The 21014-nt window shown below is 35.0% G+C and overlaps 1 protein-coding gene across 1 annotated transcript in view; it reads left to right on the top strand.

Annotated features, from left to right (window-relative positions):
- LOC122536736 (neurexin-3-like) overlaps window positions 1–21014 on the top strand; it is a 119122-nt gene that overhangs the window by 51151 nt on the left and 46957 nt on the right. Inside the window, exons 4-5 of the mRNA XM_043669361.1 lie at window positions 2611–2643; window positions 8783–8943. Of these exons, the coding sequence (XP_043525296.1) occupies window positions 2611–2643; window positions 8783–8943 (194 nt within the window). The remainder of the gene's footprint in view (window positions 1–2610; window positions 2644–8782; window positions 8944–21014) is intronic.

The raw sequence follows: 21014 nt of genomic DNA, 5'->3' as shown, positions 1-21014 counted from the left end.
TATTGAAGTTAAAACATTTATCTCATCTACTAAGTAGTGTAATCAATATTATACTCTGACTATTTTATATGTTGTTACACTTATACTCTCGTTCGTGCATTATTCAACGTAGATTATCAATAGTTGGTAGATGTTTGTGAAAATCTATTTGCATCTTAAACTTCCTTGCAATTGCCGAGGAATGTAGTTTGATGATTAGTGAGTTAATATTTACAAACTGGTGTGTACACGTGTCTCACGACGTCCGAGACAGAAAAACCGATAACGAGAAATTCGTCTCGACAGCATGGTCCCGTGCATCGGCAAAAATGTGCATAATTTAAGCTGGCCATCGGTGCAGTTTCGAATTTATTTGGGGAACAAATGAGCGAGCTGGAGTCCGTACTGCGGCGAGACTGGCTGGAGATGCGATGCGACACGACAAAGTAGAACGTGCATCGTGTGTTCATGAATATACACTCCCGTTCAAAAATCTCAGGACGAGTACTGCGTTTGTTTCAAAATTGGAAGAATTATACTATCTATTTTTTTTCTTACACAAGAAAGATTCTGTCGAGCGTTAGTGCATTAACAATTGTGTTACACGCAGTTAAAAAATTGTTCTACCTATTAATTACGAAAATGATTTTCTAGGATTTTTGAGCAAGAATATATATATATATACTGAATTTTTTACTAATATTATTTTCGAATGTTATTAGTTTGGAAATAACGTAAAATAATAATAAAAATTTCGTTTATCTTCACGAATAATCTACAACAAGTATTGAAAGTAACAAGAAACTAATTTCGTTGCTGTTCCAAGCTTTCAAAAAAAAAATGTGAAAAAATTTTGGTTTACTTAACGAAGCTTTTGCTACGTTGTACAATCAGTTTTTAAATCGGAAAGGTTCCTTTGAGAGAAAAATTTGCTTTCAAAATTTGCTTCCAAAAAATTCACGAGCGAAATCTCACTGAGGATCTGGTTAACGACCTAGTTTGGAGAGTTAAGAATAAAAGTGTCCAAAGATTTTTGAACGAGAGTGTACCTGCACGTACCTGTGCGTCTATTACAGCATTGCGGAACGTGTGCGTCTATGTGTATAGATTTCGAGTTCACGGTGGCGCAGCCTCCTCTCTCTCTCTCTCTCTCTCTCTTTCACTCTCCCCCATTTACCCTGCTTTTACCTACGATACACCAGATACTACGTTTCTCGTTGCTCGCGATGCTTATCAGCCAATTCTACTTCTGCTTAATATCGTTTGTATTAATCTTCCTCTTCCAGCCAGAAAATACCTCGCGCGTTATCCAGTGGAACGTATAAGTAGTTTATCGTACGCAAGAAGTTCTTCGAGTCCTGATTTTTATTTATATTGTAGGAATTTCTTTTTTTCTTTTTAGAGAGAACCCCGAGAGATGGACGATGTATGTTTTTTTAAGGGGTTTAAAGGATAGACTGATGGAGGGGTTGATTTATTTTTGAGATCCGCCAAATGGGGTTGGTTTAGAGAGAGGAATATAGAATGAACGGGAATGCAAGACTGTTGAGATTGTTTGTGCTGCAATTTCTGGTATAAAGGGAGATGTTTCTGGCTAGTATCAGGCAAAAATGCAAATGCAGCAATCCTGTTTTGAAATTTTTCTTAATTATGGTTACGTATATTCTGCTATGAGATGATGATAGTTAATTCTTACTTTCGGTTGGAATTGATCAATTGCTGGAATTATACAAGCATACAAATATTTAGAAAAATATTAAAATTCTTTATGCGGATTAGAAAATTGATACAACGAAATCACAAATTTTGTACATTATAATTCAACATCTTTGTATCTTTGTCGATATCACGTGTGAATGGAATAAAATCTAAAAGTGCATACACGTGCCAATATTCTTCAAGAGAAGTAAAAAGGAATGTATTTTGCGATCGATACGCATGATCTCTATGTAAACATATTTTGAAATTTTGCTTCTTACCTTTTGAATTTGATTCAAATTTACTACTCGTTTTATTCACACGAAATAAAAAAGAAAATTAAATTGTTACAAAGAAAGATATCATGTAGAAACATTAGGAATATTAAGAATATTATAGAAATTATGGAATTTGAGAAAGGATTGAAACTTTGGTTTCCTTGCAAGGGAAATCACACAAAAATGCTTTTCCAGGAATTGTCTAAATTCATGCTATAAAACTTATAGATATTGCAAAATTGCATTGCTCGCCGGATCTTCTTTACGATATCGTTTTTCATTGCGTCACAGGCGAGCAAAGCTAGACACTGAAAATACGCGCTCCTTTGGTAGCACACAACTTTCTCGGAGACAATAATTTCCAATTCTACAAGTTACAAACGTGGCTACGTAGTACACAATTTAATTTCACCAGGCTATAAACATTCCGCCCTAAGAACATTGCAGCGTTACGTTCCGCGATAAAATGAACCAACAGCGAGACGTAGACGATTCACTCGAAAAATATCAATCGATCTCGATTCGTCTCAAAGGAGCGCCACCATTTTCGAAGACGATTATTTCTCACGTTCATTTAGATCCATCTTCATCAATCGCTCATAGAACAAGGCAATTCTGAACTTACTTTTATAAACGTTCTTTTTTGTTCAAACAGAAAATGGACGCAGTCCCACTTCCTGCCCAATCGGTAATTAAACAAATTTCTATTTTATTAGCTATTAATGTTTCACATCGACATCGACGATTACTCTACCCGATTTTTTTCCACTTTCCGATTTTTTTTCGAATCTCTTCCGACGAACACATTTGCAAATGAAATTGTTATACTTCTACGACTTCTCACGCTCATTATACAACATGACATTCAAACACACACCTCTGTACTTGTTTCACATATCGATCCAATGTTCAAACACAAAAGCCTGTCTCTAGTTATAGTGTGGATATTTGTAAATATTTTACCTCTGAAATTATCAACATAAAATATCTTTCAACTTAGAAATTCTAAAGAATTCTTTTCGATTTGAAGGCTCTGAAGAATTTTTAATTAAATTTTACAGATTTGAATTTCAATTTCAATCTAGAGTCACCAACGGTCGAGATTCTTTTTTTGAGCCATTAGTAATCTTTTGATCAAAGAATGAAACAATTTCAATCTGAAGTTATTAATGTGAGATTCAAAAGAAGTCTTTCTGGTTTAAAGATTCCGACGAATTTTCGCAGATCGTCGTAACAAAAGTTTTGCTACTTTTGTGTAAATTTGTATGTACGATATTAACTTCGCAATGCTCGGATACGATGCACGCCGGAGGAACAAACGTATAATCAAGTTAAAAGTTTCAACCACTTTGAATTTCGATACGAAGTTCCGGCGAAGTTCCACGACGAACTAACTGTATTAAAGGCGAGTTATGAAGAATAAATGCATGAGAAATGGATTTTGCAAATGAAATTAAACCAAAATTCCCATACCGGTCTGTTTATTTCGTACAATGTACTTTATGATTTTATTCTCTATTTGAACTCAGTTCTCTTGCATTTTCGATCGATTTTGGAACACGTGGAATTTTATTAACCATTTATTTTTATACATAATCTCCATCTCCGTCCCAGTTGTCAGAATTCCATTATACAGTTTATTATTCGTTTTTAAACAATCGGTTTGTTTGTTTGAAATTAATGCATTATATACGATAAAATATCTGCATATACTACAATAAAATACATTATAATACAATGAAATATATACCTGGCAGTTTAATAATACACTATATTAAAAAAAAAATATATATATATATATTACATGTTATGCTTTTGTAGTGAATTTTTATTTTCAAAATATAATAATAGTACTGTACAATCAGAAACTGTACATATGTAATTCCTGATTGTTCTATTTTAGAAAATTTATCTCATCGTTAGAATTAAATTACCACATCACTATATTCAGTTGCATGTTCAACTTTATAGTGATATCATCCTTGTATAATATATGTATACTACCTTATAATCCCGAACAATGTTTTTCTTAATCTACACCCTATACAGAGTTGCATACGTACTGTATAACCACAGATTTATGGCGTAGAACAACATAAACTTTATGGAGCGTCAGGCTCTAATTAAATATAATAAACCGATGTAATATGATACTCTATATCTTTTACATATATCATTTTAATCCCTAATTGTAAAATAATTTTCGCCAAACATCTTCTCCCTTTTTTTCTTAGAGACTTCTAAATATTTTGGTAAACTTATAACAATAATATTATCAATATTATTAATATCTGAAAATACTGAAATATCTGAAAACTCACCCTTTTAATTTTTTATGCAGATTATTTTTGGAACGAGTATCTTCAAAAATTTACCAACAATACACTACGTTTGCTAATGATATATTCTTAAGTAAATATTATTTTTATCTTATTTAAGTATAATTCACGTTTGCTGCACATTGAAATTTTGCTGGCGGATTTGGCCATTTTCGTTATTGAAATTATGGTCGGGATAGTGATTCGTTATCTGGCTGGTTCTCTGGAGTATCTTGGCTGCTTTGGGCTTGTTTTGTCTTGGCACAGCTAGAGAGGACGGTGCACGCGTGGTGCAGTTAGGCATATGCAAATGGCCGGCTGCAATTAAGTCTACGATGCAGTCTGCATTTTTTACGCGCCTTAGCCCCAGAATAATTAGCACGCGGCCACGGTTTAAATGCAAATACAGCAGTAAGAGACTTTCAAGAATGGTTGCTCGACGTTTGGTAAAATGGAATTCCGGGGATACGTGTCGCGAACTGCAATAAATGACTCACTTTCGCCTTTCTCTTCTCTTAAAGCGACATAAGTCAGGAAGAAAAATGGAGGAAAGGAATCAGTTCAAAAAAATTGAAATTTCATATTGAAATAAATTGTTGAAAGATAATTTCGAGAATTCTCGTAACGTTTCCTCTGTTCCTCGTATTTTCTTCTTTCATTTTACAATTCAATGGAATTTAAAGTAATTGAAGTATTTGTAACGCGATAAACCATTGCACGGTCTTCAATTTGCAACAAAAATAAAATATTACTTTAATTCGTTCTAATTATTATTTCTACATCTCCTCACATTTATTCCGCACATGCGCATGTGTTCATGTGTACAAATTTACAAATCAGATTTAACAATGAATAATTGACAAGTAAATCAATTATTAAATGGTACTGCGATATTAATACCTTACTGTGATGTTTAGCATTAACCATCCGAACTATTTTTCACTGAAAAGATATCGAAGCAAATCCAATGCCCCGCGAAAATGCCTAATTTCATTTGATAAATGTTTAGTAGGTTGAATAATGTATTTGTACTCTAATTACCGCGGTAATATCTACGCGCCACCGTGTGACGCAAATAACGAATATTAATTGTTCGAATAAATACGTACAACCGTGTGACGAATATTGATTTATTCGTAATGTTATTACACTACTGGTGTATCTTACAATCGAATTATTGAAGAACATGTTCCCGAAATTGGACGTATCGTATAAACATCAAATAATTGTATCTGCCTGTATCGATCCTGAATTTGTTTGATTAATATCTAATTGCGAGTTAACGTTCGAATTGTTGGGATCGTGTTGGGAACAATTTCCATTCCGAATGAAACTTGCAAACTTTCGCGCTTAACTTGTTCGCGGATAAAAACGACGGTCGATCGTGGAAAATTAAATTATTTCACGATGTGTAATCAGTTCTACGAAAGCTACGAAAACTTTTTACGTATAATAACGTACAAACTTTTTAACACAAAATGTGTATACAATCGATACAATTTTTTATTATATTATTACGTTTCACAATTACAATGGACCAAGTGTCCTTTAAATATTCAAATTTTGGAAAGTCGTGTTTCGCTCATGGAAATGTCTTAGACAGATACGTACAACCTTGTACCTATATTTTATACATAAATGATGCGTGTGAATTAATTATGACTCGTCGTGTCGGGTGGTTGAAAGCAGTTTCACCGCCAAACGGCCTCCAAAATTAGTTGCCAATTTCCGCAACGAAAACAGCTCTGCTAATTCCACAAATAGAAATCGGCCGGGAACATATCGCTGCGAAAACTCGAAAATAATACAGAGATAAAACAAACCGGCTCGAAATACAAAAGCCTCGAGAAATTGACGAAACTCGTCCGGTTTTTCACGGTTACAAATCTCCCTCTTCCCCTGCCCCACCTCTGTGACGATAATAAAACAATATCAACGGTGGCAAAACAAACGGGAATAATTCCGTATCCAATGCGCGCGCTCCATTTCCACGATCCGCGCTTCAAAGGACAGACTGAAAAAGGGATGAAATAAAAAAATAAATAAATAAATATAAAAACTAAAAACAGAGAGAGAAAGAGAAAGAGAGAAAGAGATCTGGTTAGGTTTTCAACGATTTCTCTCGGCTGTCGAGCCGGCGTTAGATTAGAACTCGAAACGACGCGTGTAAATCGTTTCTATCCGCTTACCGATTAGTATCTCGCCGATTTTCCGTTTCCGGGGTTAGGCTCCGCCGGAAACACAACGGGACAAACAGAGACGAAGCGAGAGAGAAAGATAGAATTCGTCGTTAATAATTATCGCGGGGCGAACGAAGTGAAAAGCCCGGCCGGATTATGACCGCCTCTCCGCCCCGGTAGATCGGCGAGCTCGTTACGCGCGCACCAGGGATTAAGACGCGGCAAACGGCGCGTTTTATTTTTATTGTTTTCGGCCGGAGGGTGGCGACGTGGGCTGCTGCGGCTTCGTATAATTATGCTCCGGCTACAGGCCCGGATTAAACGCCCGTTCGGCGGCTCCTGTGTATCTTGCATTTACGCGGGGGATTAACGCGAATTATAATCTCGTTCGAGACCGTTCGCCCCCTTACGCGGACAAGGGTTAACGAAGTTAACGTGTAATGAGAAATCAGAGGTGGGAATATGTTGCTGTTTACGCGATTATCGCGTTTGCTTGCACGTGATTCACCGGATGTTGCACGTACGACGCAAGCTACGAGACTAGCGAGAGTAGTTTTGTGAGAGCGTAGCACCTTGACGCGCAGAATTAACCCTTTAAGCCCGAAATATTCTGGCCCGGTTCTGAGTCCGTTCGCGGTTCGATCAGTGCTTTTTTTTCAGTGTAGTTGTCTATTCTTTTCTTTTTTTTTTTTTTTTTTTTTAGAAACGAAGACGAAATCAGTGAGTATTATTTTATGTATTTTTAGACCGCAGATGTTCGTGCATTTTCTGCACATTTATAAATCATAATAAATGAAGGGGTGGTATTTAAATGGAATTTAAATATTACAATACTTTGAAATGTATTCTACTTTAAATACTTTATACGTTTTTGCATATCATACGAATTCTGCGAATTTCCTGAAGATGCACGAGCCACAGTTTATTTATATATACAGGATTTCAGAATATATAAGTGGATTCCATAAATGGTTGGTTACATAATAATATAAAGAGGAAATTTACTGGTGGAAAGATAAAAATGTTCCGTCGAAAAGTTCGTTTTTAACAACATAAAGGATTAACGAGTCATTCAATTTTCGACGAAACATTGATGATGTTTGAATTGTCGTAGCTTCGTCAAAAATAATTAAAGAGCGAGTGCTTCAAGCTCACTTTAAAGCACGATGTCTCTACTTTCAGAATCTACTTGGTTTATGTTTTTTTCAAAATTATTTCCAACTCGCGTTATGGACGGGAAAGTGAAGATGTTCGAAAAATTTTACGAATTTAAGATCTCTCTACGGTGATTGAAAAATTTCTTTAAAATATTCAGATCACTATAGATTTATTTATAGATTAAAGTCTCCTTTCTACAACCATCTCTTGAAACTTTATACAAGATTTTTTTCTCCGTTTTACTGTACAAATGAAATGTACATAATCGGCATTAGAATAAATTTCACATGTATGCTTAAGTATGCATGTATAATGTGTGCATTTAACATGTGCGCTTAGTATATGCAAAATGAGACCAGGATGGTTTTCTTTTTAATTTCTTCTTCACGAGATTATAACAAGAAATTTAGCGATTCTTTAATTGTTGGATGCGATTTTGATGTGAAAATGCAAATGAAGGAACGTTTCCTTTTTTTTTTTTTTTTTTTACCAAGCACGGTCGGAAAATCAATTCCAAAAACGTACCGCGTACGAGTGTATATTTTTTAAATAAATTCCGATATCGAATTTGGATTTATACCAGGCACGGCGCACGACTGTTGGAAGTGAATTTGATTTTTGGTAAAAATGTAAATGAAAAGTGAAGAATAATATTTTTTGACCGAGCTATCGCCAGGAAGTCAGACTTTTGAAACGCGCCGCGCAACGGTCGTGCGTATTTTCAAATAAATTCTAAAAAGATCCCGAGCTTTAAATCACTTTCAAAAAGTTGTATATTTCGATGTCCGGCCTGTTATTTGCACATTCCGGACGTTCCGGATGTTAGAGATTCATCATTAAACTGAAAATGATTTGAAAATGAAGTGAACGTTGAATGAAATGCAACGTGCTCCGAAACATTCGCTTTATTCATCATTCGCTCGTTTTGCATTTCCTATCGATACAACTAAGAATTCGTAAATTTTCTTTTACTTCGAACTTTCTTCAAACTCTGTGTACACCTGCTTTTCCACACTTGACTCTGTCCCGAACATTCACTACGTTTTCAAAGAAGATCAATTTCATTTTACTTCTCGCGAAAATCATGGGAGTAACCACGCAGCCGCGAACCACCTACCGCTATTTAATTCACATCAAAGTAACCGATCTTTTTTTCTTTGTGTCGTTGCAGGAGAAGCAGATGATTATCTGACTGTGTCTCTGAGAGACGGCGGAGTTGCCGTGGGCATGACGTTGGCCAAAGGAAGATTAGATCTGCACATAAAGCCGGTCCGAGTGCGATTCGACGATAATCAGTGGCACAAAATCATCGTTCACAGGAAGGTTCAAGAGGTAACGAGATTCATTCATTTTCGTTCCGTTCTTGCTTTAGTTAAGAAAAAAAGAAAAGAAAATTACAAAATACGAGGAAACAAATCGTACGTAAGTATCCTAAAATTCGCTCATCTTCGAGAGAGTGTGTCTTAAATGAAAGCTTCGTTCTGTGCTACGATTTTTAATTATTACATCGTGGCAAATTTGACTTTAAACATCTGTTTATTTTTTTTTTACTATTACTTTTTTCTATTTCACTTGTTTCAACAAACTATTTTTAAATAAAATAATTTTATTACGCATATTCTAAAAGATAGCGAAACAATTAGCCGATGACTCCCGTATTGAAGTAATCATTAATTTACGCGTTCGGGTACTTTTAAGCCTTACTTAATGTAAGGTTCCATTTAAATTCTCTTTCATTAAGTTTACACGACACCTGTAATTTCGTGCGTTTGATAATTGAAATTGCACGAAGCTTTCACTATGAAAAAGTAAAAGAGAGAAAGAGAGTGCTCTTTTGCTTTTATCGTATCGAACTGAATATTTTAAATCGTTTGTCGTATGCGTTCTCGTTTGCCCGATGTTTTATTCAACAGCGAAGCGAGTAATAAGCTCCTCGCGCGCATCGTTTCACGATCGAGGCCTTTTAATAATGAATCCCTCCAGGAAGAAAGGCGGCTTAACAAGTTTGAAAAGACACATAGGTGCTAGCTTCGTTCTCGATTCATAAACAGACCGCGTGATTTGCGACCAGATCTGCGACCTGTATTTTTCTTTCGTTCGTTTATTGGTTTTCCCCGAACGAAGGATGGTCGTAGTTTTTCAATTGGTACCGATATTTCGACTATATACATAACGAATATTATATATGTATAATATTCGTCATTTATAAAATTTATGAGAAATGTTATATATCTAATTTTGATTCTTCGTCTTATTTTAGATATAGTACTATATAGTATATATAGTATATAAAGTAGTATAATAGTAAAATAGTATATATAGTATATAAAATTTATGAGAAATGTTGTATATTTAATTTTGACTCTTCGTCTTACTATATACTATATATAAATTAGATAAATTCTCATAAATTTTATATACTATATATACTATTTTACTATTATACTACTTTCTATACTATATATACTATATAGTACTATATCTAAAGTAAGACGAAGAATCAAAATTAGATATACAACATTTCTCATAAATTTTATATACTATATATACTATTTTACTATTATACTACTTTATATACTATATATACTATATAATACTATATCTATAGTAAGACGAAGAGTTAAAATTAGATATACAACATTTCTCATAAATTTTAACTCGTATGAATTAAATTTTAATTTAATCTCGCTTTGCGGCAGTTGGAATCTGACCGTTATCAGAAATTAATACTAGCATTAAAAATTAATTCTCAAACCCCCACGGTCAATTGTTCTCCAAGATTAATTAAGATCGACTATTTTCTCGAGAGAAAATATATATTATTTTTGGATGTATTTAAAATCACAGACTTTCCCCAATATAATATACAAATTTCGATATTTGTTTCACGAACGAAAAATTCCTCACCTTAAATATCAAAGTCTATCGAAAACCATAAAAAAGGGAATCGTAATAAATTTCACCTCGGGTAATTACCATTGACGCGAATCTATCGTTCGCTCGCAATTTCATGCCTCAAAGTTTAAGACCGTAGACGGAAGGTTCGTAGACGTCTTCCCTATCTTCTGGAGTATCATTCTGGTGGTTCGAGCCGACAAACAAGGAAACTTCATGAAATATTAATGCCCGCGCTCGGGCCCCGGCTCTCTTTGATCTCCGATCTGCCTCTAGAATTTCGTGAACCCCGCAGAATTCTTTCTTGCTCGAGCGTGAACCAGTCGGTGGGAGCTAGAAAAGGGAAGAAACGTCAGAAGGCACGAGGGTGATATTAGTCTCCGCCGCATTCCTACGCCGATGGATCGAGCCGTTTTCCAATAGCTGTCGCGCGTTTCGTTCGCTGGGCTGTTTCGTTTCCGCTCGCAATTGGAAACACGTCGATTGGATACTGTCGTCGAGCCTGGTTCGTTAAACTTTATTGTAAATAGCTGCGAGTCTTCATTGAGACTTCCATCGACGCTCAGGGGATTTCTCGTTTCTCCCTTTTTTTCCTTTTTTTTTTCTTTTTTTTTTTCTTTCGAAGCCGAAGCTTTTCGTTTCTCTTCGTCGTCGCGCGTTTTCGTCCCGTCGTCTATTTTAATATTAAACGCGATGTTATTGGAAGGACTCGATATCGGAAATTATTGCATCGCCGGGCGAAAGGAAAATAACGCGAGCGCGAAGGTCCTGCCCGGTTATTAAAACCGTGTATCAAGTTTCTCGATCGGAGAAGGACCGCGTTTTTAATCAAATATAAAAAAGGGGTAATCCCAGTTGGAATGAAAGTAAACTGATGGGCCACTCTCAACGCGGATAAATCTTGTTCCTTCGCTGCTTTTGAAGCACGATTTCGATGAAGTTAATTCGATTGGTTTCTTTTTTCTTTGGAAGTTGTTTGAGAAGGATAAAATCATTAGAGCATTGACAAGTGTTTGTCTTCTTATTATGTTAATAAAAATACAAATCTACGCAATTATCCATGATTAATAGGAATTCTTAGTAACAATTTGTCAAGAAAGATGAAAATTAAAGTAATAACGAGATTTTAAAAGACGCGGTCGACGAATACAACGTGACTGGCTATAGATTGACTGCCACTACTTATTTTGCTTACTCGTCAGTTTACACAGTCATTCGTAATTAATAATAAATTAATTTTTAATAGTCTGTCGTAGAAGATGGAAAATATAAAGTAATAACGAGCTTTAAAGGAGTTGCGTTCAACGTACACGGCGTGTCTGACAGTATATTGACCGCTTCTACTTGTTCTATTTACATGTCTTTCTTCGCTATCTTTTTATCAAAGTTAGTAATTTAAACATATTTTAATATGTTTTACTACGTGTTTGAAATATGCAATATTTCAAACACGTACATCTTCTAATTAATTATTGAAAATTATACGAATAATTAACAAATTACAAGAGCAAAAGTAATTTTGTTTCCTGAATTCTCTTAGACTTAATACCTTGTTCAGAAGCGTTTAGTTTTAGTAACGCCTGGAAGGTATGTTGTTAGAACATTCGCTGTTACATTCCCCTTGTATCATGGTGAAAATTTGTGTTAACCAAAGTAATAATGATAACATAACTTTTATATTTTTCTTGGGTGCCCAAACCGGTCCACGATATTACGCTATACACTTTTTGTTTCCTTTTCATTCTACGTGCAAACACTGAATGTTAAATAACATTTACTTTAAATATTGTCGAATATTATTTGAAGACTCTGTTTTCCTTATTAGATACGCGGTTTAAAAATTCAATATATTTCCAATTAACCGCGCGTACTCAAAATTCACAGTTTTAATAGCTTTTTGTAATATATTCCAATTCGTACAAATTTATTTTAATAATAATAATGGGAACATAAATTCGAAATTACATTCAAAATTTCATATCAATCCGATATCCAGCTTTTTGTAATTGTATTTCAACAAATTGTTGCAAATTTGTAATGAATTTGTACAAATTTATTTTAATAATAATAATGGGAACATAAATTCGAAATTACATTCAAGATTTCATATGAATCCGAATTACTCGAATTTTCTTGCAATTTCAAACCTCTCAATTATTTAATCTACCACTTTGTATAACAGTTCTTTTAATTTTAATTTATTAATTTCCACCAAAAAAAAAAAATAAAATAAAATAAAATAAATGTTTCGACACCTCAAAAGATCGACTAACGTTCCTGTCGAGTTTCATTTTTTACCGCGGATAACAACACATTGCTATTCAGTTCAGTTCAATCGCGTCGTCACAGATGGCGCCGTCAACTCTGCAACGTGCAAACGACGAAAGAAAATCGGCTTCTCCCGATTGGACACCACCGATTTCCGCGAGCCGTCGATATTAACCTCGTCAAGAGCGGAAACATGCAACGGGATCGGGTCGATTTCGTTGTTCGCCGTCGTCGTTCCCGAAGCAAATAGATCGGCGAACGGACGTGAGAGCAATATCGTTAGTATGTCCCGGGTATACACGGACATTCATCGCGTATTACGCGCCATAGGGCCGATAATGCAATTATTTACGCGTTAACATCGCGGCGGAAAGGGGAGAGGGAGGGTAAGCCTAATACCTGTTTGTCGATTTAGCACAGTATTCGCGATCATCGATTTTACACGCGACAATCAAGTCGATTCTGTTCGCAATCGTCCGATCGATGCTACACTACTCGTGTTCGTTAATCGAGACAAAACGGCATTCATTTCAAATCCTTTTATTTCAAGTCCTTTTATTTTTATAGTTACTTTTATAGCTCATTTTTATATTTTTATATTTTTGTACGTAACATTCACGCTCGAACGAAGAAACGTTCTTTGTCATTCTTTTCTTTTTCTTTTTTTTTTTTTTCATTCGAATGCCATTCGTAACTGCGTCTTGAATTATGGATATTTATTCGTTTAGATTCGTTTGACTTTGTCAAACTGACCAATTCGTAATTTCTCGTGGAAGTTTTCTAAACTTACGACAGCGCATGCTTATAATGGAAATAATAAATTTTGATAAAGCTCGGATTCTTTATTTTTGTTACACAGTATGAAACACTTTCGATATATTCTTGTCACTTTCACGTTTGTCAGTTTCGACGCACTTTGATCATCACGAAACAGTTTCGAAGTATCAAAATTTAGAGTAAATGAACCAACCGTCGGTCGATTAATCGTACCAATTACAAATAAATCCGCTACAGATTTTAGAAATTCATCGGTAAAAGTATTGGCACAGTATATAGGACACGCGAATGAGAGAGCGCGTTCGAATCCGATGATAATTCGTTAATCGAACCGACGACACCGTGGACACCCAGTTATCGTATCCCGTAACCGATTCAATATGCTTCCGCGCGAGATGTTTCTAACAAGCGCAAATCCAGATCGTCGCCAGGGTGGCCGCGTTCAAGAAACCCCGTTAACGTTAACGTGCTTAATATCGCCATCGATCGCGGCCGATTACAGTGGAACAGGTAGACGATCGGGCAGGACGTTGGGGCGCTCGGGGGAAATTAACCGAAGTGCCGTTACTGGGAACATTAGTGCCGGTTCTGCATGGCATTGGGCGACCTAATTCATGCGCGGGATAGCTCCTTGCACATCCGCAGACCTTAAATCGTTTGGCGTGCAGCGCAACGCTGCCGCGATGCATTCCCCGCGTAGCTATCTCCGATACAAGATAACGGATAGTCCGCTGGAAATAGATAGCCCCGGTGCCTCTCTTCTAAGATCCCACGCGGCAAATGAAACGCGATTATGTCCCCGTTTCCTTGCCGCAAGATGGACGGCCGTGGCATGCTTCGTATCGGCTCTTGCCTCCATTCGATTCGCACGGGACGCGATTTTCTCATTGATTTCGACGATCTCGCGTCGACTTCGACAATTCTCCGCGCATTCTCCGCTGCTGTTAACAGACTGACGGAATTTTTATGCTTTTTCTCTTTAAAATTGGAAGACAAGCAATTGTAAAGTTGAAAAATAAAAAATTGGAAGATAATGCAGAAATATTCTAATCCATCTAATGGTATTCGAAAATAATAAATCTACGTATTGATTTCGACGACTCTGCGCGCATCGTCTGTTGCTATTAATAGACTGACGGAATTTTTATGCTTTTTTTCTTTAAAATTGGAAGACAAGCAATTGTAAAGTTGAAAAATTGGAAGAAAATGCAGAAATATTCTAATCCATCTAATAATATTCGGAAATAATAAATCTACTCTATTGATTTTAACGACTCTGCGCGCATCGTCTGTTGCTATTAACAGACGGAATTTTTATGCTTTTTTTCTTTAAAATTGGAAGGCAAGCAATTGTAAAGTTGAAAAATAAAAAATTGGAAGATAATGCAGAAATATTCTAATCCATCTAATGGTATTCGAAAATAATTAATCTACGTATTGATTTCGACGACTCTGCGCGCATCGTCTGTTGCTATTAATAGACTGACGGAATTTTTATGCTTTTTTTCTTTAAAATTGGAAGACAAGCAANTGTAAAGTTGAAAAATTGGAAGATAATGCAGAAATATTCTAATCCATCTAATAATATTCGGAAATAATAAATCTACTCTATTGATTTTAACGACTCTGCGCGCATCGTCTGTTGCTATTAACAGACGGAATTTTTATGCTTTTTTTCTTTAAAATTGGAAGGCAAGCAATTGTAAAGTTGAAAAATAAAAAATTGGAAGATAATGCAGAAATATTCTAATCCATCTAATGGTATTCGAAAATAATAAATCTACGTATTGATTTCGACGACTCTGCGCGCATCGTCTGTTGCTATTAATAGACTGACGGAATTTTTATGCTTTTTTTCTTTAAAATTGGAAGACAAGCAACTGTAAAGTTGAAAAATTGGAAGATAATGCAGAAATATTCTAATCCATCTAATAATATTCGGAAATAATAAATCTACTCTATTGATTTTAACGACTCTGCGCGCATCGTCTGTTGCTATTAACAGACTGACGGAATTTTTATGCTTTTTCTCTTTAAAATTGAAAGACAAGCAATTGTAAAGTTGAAAAATTGGAAGATAATGCAGAAATATTCTAATCCATCTAATGGTATTCGAAAATAATTAATCTACGTATTGATTTCGACGACTCTGCGCGCATCGTCTGTTGCTATTAATAGACTGACGGAATTTTTATGCTTTTTTTCTTTAAAATTGGAAGACAAGCAACTGTAAAGTTGAAAAATTGGAAGATAATGCAGAAATATTCTAATCCATCTAATAATATTCGGAAATAATAAATCTACTCTATTGATTTTAACGACTCTGCGCGCATCGTCTGTTGCTATTAACAGACTGACGGAATTTTTATACTTTTTCTCTTTAAAATTGAAAGACAAGCAATTGTAAAGTTGAAAAATTGGAAGATAATGCAGAAATATTCTAATCCATCTAATAATATTCGGAAATAATAAATCTACTCTATTGATTTTAACGACTCTGCGCGCATCGTCTGTTGCTATTAACAGACGGAATTTTTATGCTTTTTTTCTTTAAAATTGGAAGGCAAGCAATTGTAAAGTTGAAAAATAAAAAATTGGAAGATAATGCAAAAATATTCTAATCCATCTAATGGTATTTGAAAATAATAAATTTGTTCTATTGATTTTAACGACGCTATACGCAGAGTCTTTGTTGTTATCAATAAACTAACGATTTTTATGCTTCCTTTTTTTGCAACTGGAAGATGCAAAAATATTCTAATCCATCTAATTACATTCGAAAGTAATAAATCTACGTAGCGAACATTGATATATCAAATTTTAAACAATTTTATCAGATACTGATTCAAAATGATTTGAAATGATGTCTTTAAACTGGAATTCTTTCGCGATTGAATATTTCGATTAATTTTAGAAACTTTCGAAATTTTTGGAAAATTCAGAAATTACAAATCCTACGATCGTTTAAGATTTAGCAATATTTTTATATAGTTTATATATCTTTGATATAAATTTCGGATATTTTTATAATTTTGAACGACTTTGAACGTATTTATCTATCCAATTGTCATTAAAGTGAGAAATGGCGCGAATTTGGACGACGTAACGTAACAAATAGAATTTGCCGGTAGCCACGTTTACTTACTAAATTTCGGATGATTTTACAGTTTCTAAAATCGGCTATTTCGTATGCAACGACCCAATATTTCCATGTAATACGTTCGTTAACGTCCCGAGGAGAATTCATCAGAAAACCACGGGACCGTGAGTAAACGTTGAACAAATCGTAGAGCGGCAAGAATCCATAAAATAGCCGCCATTATGCGACAGTAGTATATGTAGATACGGCTGAATCCGGAATCCTTAAATCGTGATTGTGTACTGTGGTTGCATTCTCCGCTCTATCGCCGATAGAAGATAAAAGATAATAGATAACAGTAGAGAAATGTGCACTCTCGTTTCTCGCGAGATACCGCGCGATAAGCGCGACGATATTAATCGCGTATCCGTTTCTAATAAAGTACACGTTACGAAATAATTCCTACATAAATCTCAAATTGAAGAAAGAAGTATTTTGAAATATATAATATTTCGAGTATTTATTTCTTCTCAATTTTAATTGATTTTCGCAGAAGAATTAGTAAAATTTTAAAGATTTTTAATATTCTGTCTTGCAACGATTTATTTATTTCGGAAGAAATAAATTTATAAATTAAATAAAATTAAATAAATTAAAGAAAGAGAATTTAGGTTCTATACATTTATATACATATATATTATTTATATATATTATACATATATATACATATATATACACACACACACAAATTATGATTATTTTCAATGATCACAGGAACATGAACAATTCAATCGACAATATCGAAATATGAACCTCCTATCAAAATGTTCTTCATTTACTTATAATTATCAGAGCGAGTGCAATAAACGACTAAATGAATTCACGATGAGAAGTTTCTACATTTCTGTGTCTGCACATTGTTTTCAATATTATCTCCACTTCTCCCAAAAGGTATCTCGTCTGCATTGTAACAGCATGTCACGACGACTATCGTACCGTCTAAATAACATCAAAAACAAACGCGTGCTCAAAGAAGAAATTCCCACGGCGCCGCAAATTATCTGTCGGGCGGGCCAGCGTGGCCGGAAGCCACGGCAAGGAACTTGCAACTTGACGGTGGAAAGTTTGACAGTTTCAATCTAACCGGTCGGCCCGTGAATGTACGCAGGCAAGTTCACCTTCCTTGATAACTAGTTCACCACTTCCTCCACGCCGACTACCTCCTCCACGCTCGTCTTTTCCATTAACGAGTGGTGAGAATCGTGCCTCGTGACTATCGTCCCGATGAACAATATACCTATCTGGCTGCTGCGCTTCTTGCAAACGCGTGGATACTGAAAGAACGAGACCGCGACGCGACACACTCCCATTTTCCAAAATTTCATACGTTGTTATTGGAGAATTATGAGCAGACTCGCAGGAAATTTTAAAAATGTTACATTGCACGCGATACGGTAAAGTATGTAAAATATCCGAGGCACAGTGTTTCGTTCACAGCATTTCTACCAAGAGCTCTATATCTTTTTATATTCCCCATATTCTCTCCTTTTAATTTTTTTTTTTTTTTTTCTTTTACATTCCCTGAGCTCTATTCCTTCAGTTATATAAGATGTGATCCAAATTGATCCAACTGTGAGATTCCTCTAAATTTTATTCGCAGTTTTTGTTAAAGTGCCAATTAATTGTAATAATAATAAAAATAATGATTTCGTTGAAACATATAAAATAAAATTGTTTCGTCGGGAATATTATATAATTAGAATTTTGATCAGAGATATTAAAGTGAAAAAATAGAAATACAGTAGAATACATAAACTTTTATTCATGTATTTTATAAAAAAAATCATTTGAACCTCTAAAAATATACTATTTTGCACCTGTGATATAAAAGAATTATGAATCAGTCATTTTGACCACTCGGTAGTTCTGCTGTTAAGAAACGCAGTTGTTTCACTTTATTGCAATGTCAATTAATCGCGTTTATAGATCGGCGTTGCAAGTTCTAATCTCTCAGAAAAATGTACATAGTGGTTCATTTCGTTCGCGGAATTGCACGAGATCGCAGGACAGCGTTGCTCGGCGATCGATTTTTCGAAGAGGTGGCTCGCGAGTTCAGATGTTATTTAACGTTAATTATAAATTGATAATTCTTTGTAATTTCGATGTCGCGTTAACAACACGGCACTAGAGAGCTCTGTGATCGTCGGGCTAATTTCAGGCTTTCGTGCGAACGAATGAACACGTGGAAACAACTGGCGGTTGGCGCGAGATTAGCGAACGATATCGACGAAATGGCAGACCAGTCTGCGTGTTTCGCTCGACGATTGCTTTCGTATTCTTCTTTTTATTTCACGAACGACCGCTGGTTCGCAAAACGAACTGGAAAAATAATCGTCGGAAAACCCGGGCGGAAACGTGCACGTTTGTCGCTCGTCCCTGCTGAACGATTGCTTCGAGAACGCTAATCGCGTGGCGTTTCAAGAACCTGCAGTTTAAATATCGTATCAGTTCCTCTCACTCCAACAATTATATATCAACTATCGTTCAATCGATTTTTTATTAGGTTCTGATTTCTAAAATCGTGGTCATACGAATTTCAAAAGTTTTCTGAATAATTTCTTAGCACTCTGTTGTCAATTTTTCTTTCGTTTAAATTCTAAAAAACAGCCGAGGTATCTACAGCGTTAATAATTAAATGCTTGAAAGAACAACAAGTAAGTTATCCTATTCATATTTCTCGATGGATAATTTATGCGTTATTTTATTACTTAACGAGCTGAACAAGCTCTTTCAACCTTTCGTTAATACAGCAAGCAAGGGAATTCCTCGTGAATTTACTTCGTAACTAATATGAGCAATTAATTACGCAGTTTCTTGCTTAACAGTTAACCTACTTTGTTGGAATTAAATTTTTTATAAAGATTAGATAACAATGGCGTGTTAAAGCAATGCCTGTAAAGTTAAATTAGGATAGAATATCCGTAAAGTTGGCCCAGTTGGAGTGTACAATAAATTTTTTTTGCGCAATGCGCGCTTGTTGAATGAAAGATCGTTCGAGCCACCATCAACGAACGTAAAAGCGGTCTTTCTTCTCAGTTTTTCATCTGGCCATTTTGAAACTTCGAAGCACTCGAAACTTCGACTACTATTTTTTTCAAGACACAGGCTGCCGTGCATTTCATATCTTCGTAGCTTTTTTAATATTTCAACGAAGTCCACAGGACTGCAATTTGCTTTATCTTTTAAAATCGAAATCGTAATTCCTGCCACTCATTGTATATTACAAATCTCGAAGGTTTGATTTAACATTTGAGGTCAGATGTTAAATCAGGATGTTAAATTTGTAGAGGTATAATATAAATAATGTTTATTGAATGAAAATTATGATAATAGAACAACAAATGATTAAACAAGACAAATTACTTTAAAACAACACGAACTAACAACTCAAATAAATTCTTTTATCAACACAATTGACACTTTTCAACAGTTCTCTTTCAACGCTCTCTCACGACTCTGGTCTTTTCTTTTAAAAAAGACAAGCACTCCATGTCTACGTTGGACTTCTCGCGTCACATTCATATTTTATCATATTTTGTAGTATATTATGATGATAAATAAATTAATATCGCAATACTACAAATAAATAATAACTCCGTAATTAATTTTAATAGTTTATAATATTATCAATATAACAAAATATATAATCACTAATAATAAATGTCAAATAATAAAGATTAAATAATGAAAGTTAAATAACGAATGAATAATTAACATGATAATTGCAATATATACAAGTTCCTGTAAATATTTCTATGGTGATAATAAAATTACTAACAATTTTTAAATATTCTATTGTTTATATTAAATAGATGTCGTTGCTCTAAATTTTTTAAAGTAGAGGTCGCAACAATTTCTTCAACAAACAGGCCATCTGTTATATTTAAACGTAACTGAGATTACAACTATAATTATAGTAACCGATAACCGATACTGCAATAGAAAACAAAAAAAAAAAAAAATCGTTTGTAACTTTGAAACTATTAATTTTTCGACCCGATGTTTAAGACTTTTTCTTCTTCACGTTTCGGTCCAAAAGTTGCGAGCCCCCAAAGTTTTTTTTTTTACTCGCTCTATGTAAATACGCAGAATTTCGTCGCGGAATTAGCATTTTCCCTCGATCGAGCAGCCTCGTCGCGTCGAATGCCTCGTTCCCCGCATTACGAATATTCCCGGCAGAATTATGGAATACGCGGCATACTTGTCGATTGGCAGTCGAGCTTTCGATGAAAGTGACGCGCATACCACTGGCCCCGGGTATGTCAATAACGGCCACCGACGTCTTTCGCACCATCTGCTAGTCGTTCCTTCATGATTGATGAAA

Source organism: Frieseomelitta varia, unplaced genomic scaffold (assembly GCF_011392965.1).
Source record: "Frieseomelitta varia isolate USP_RPSP 00005682 unplaced genomic scaffold, Fvar_1.2 scaffold_158, whole genome shotgun sequence".
NCBI lineage: Eukaryota > Metazoa > Arthropoda > Insecta > Hymenoptera > Apidae > Frieseomelitta > Frieseomelitta varia.
This window is presented reverse-complemented; position numbering and strand designations above follow the sequence as displayed.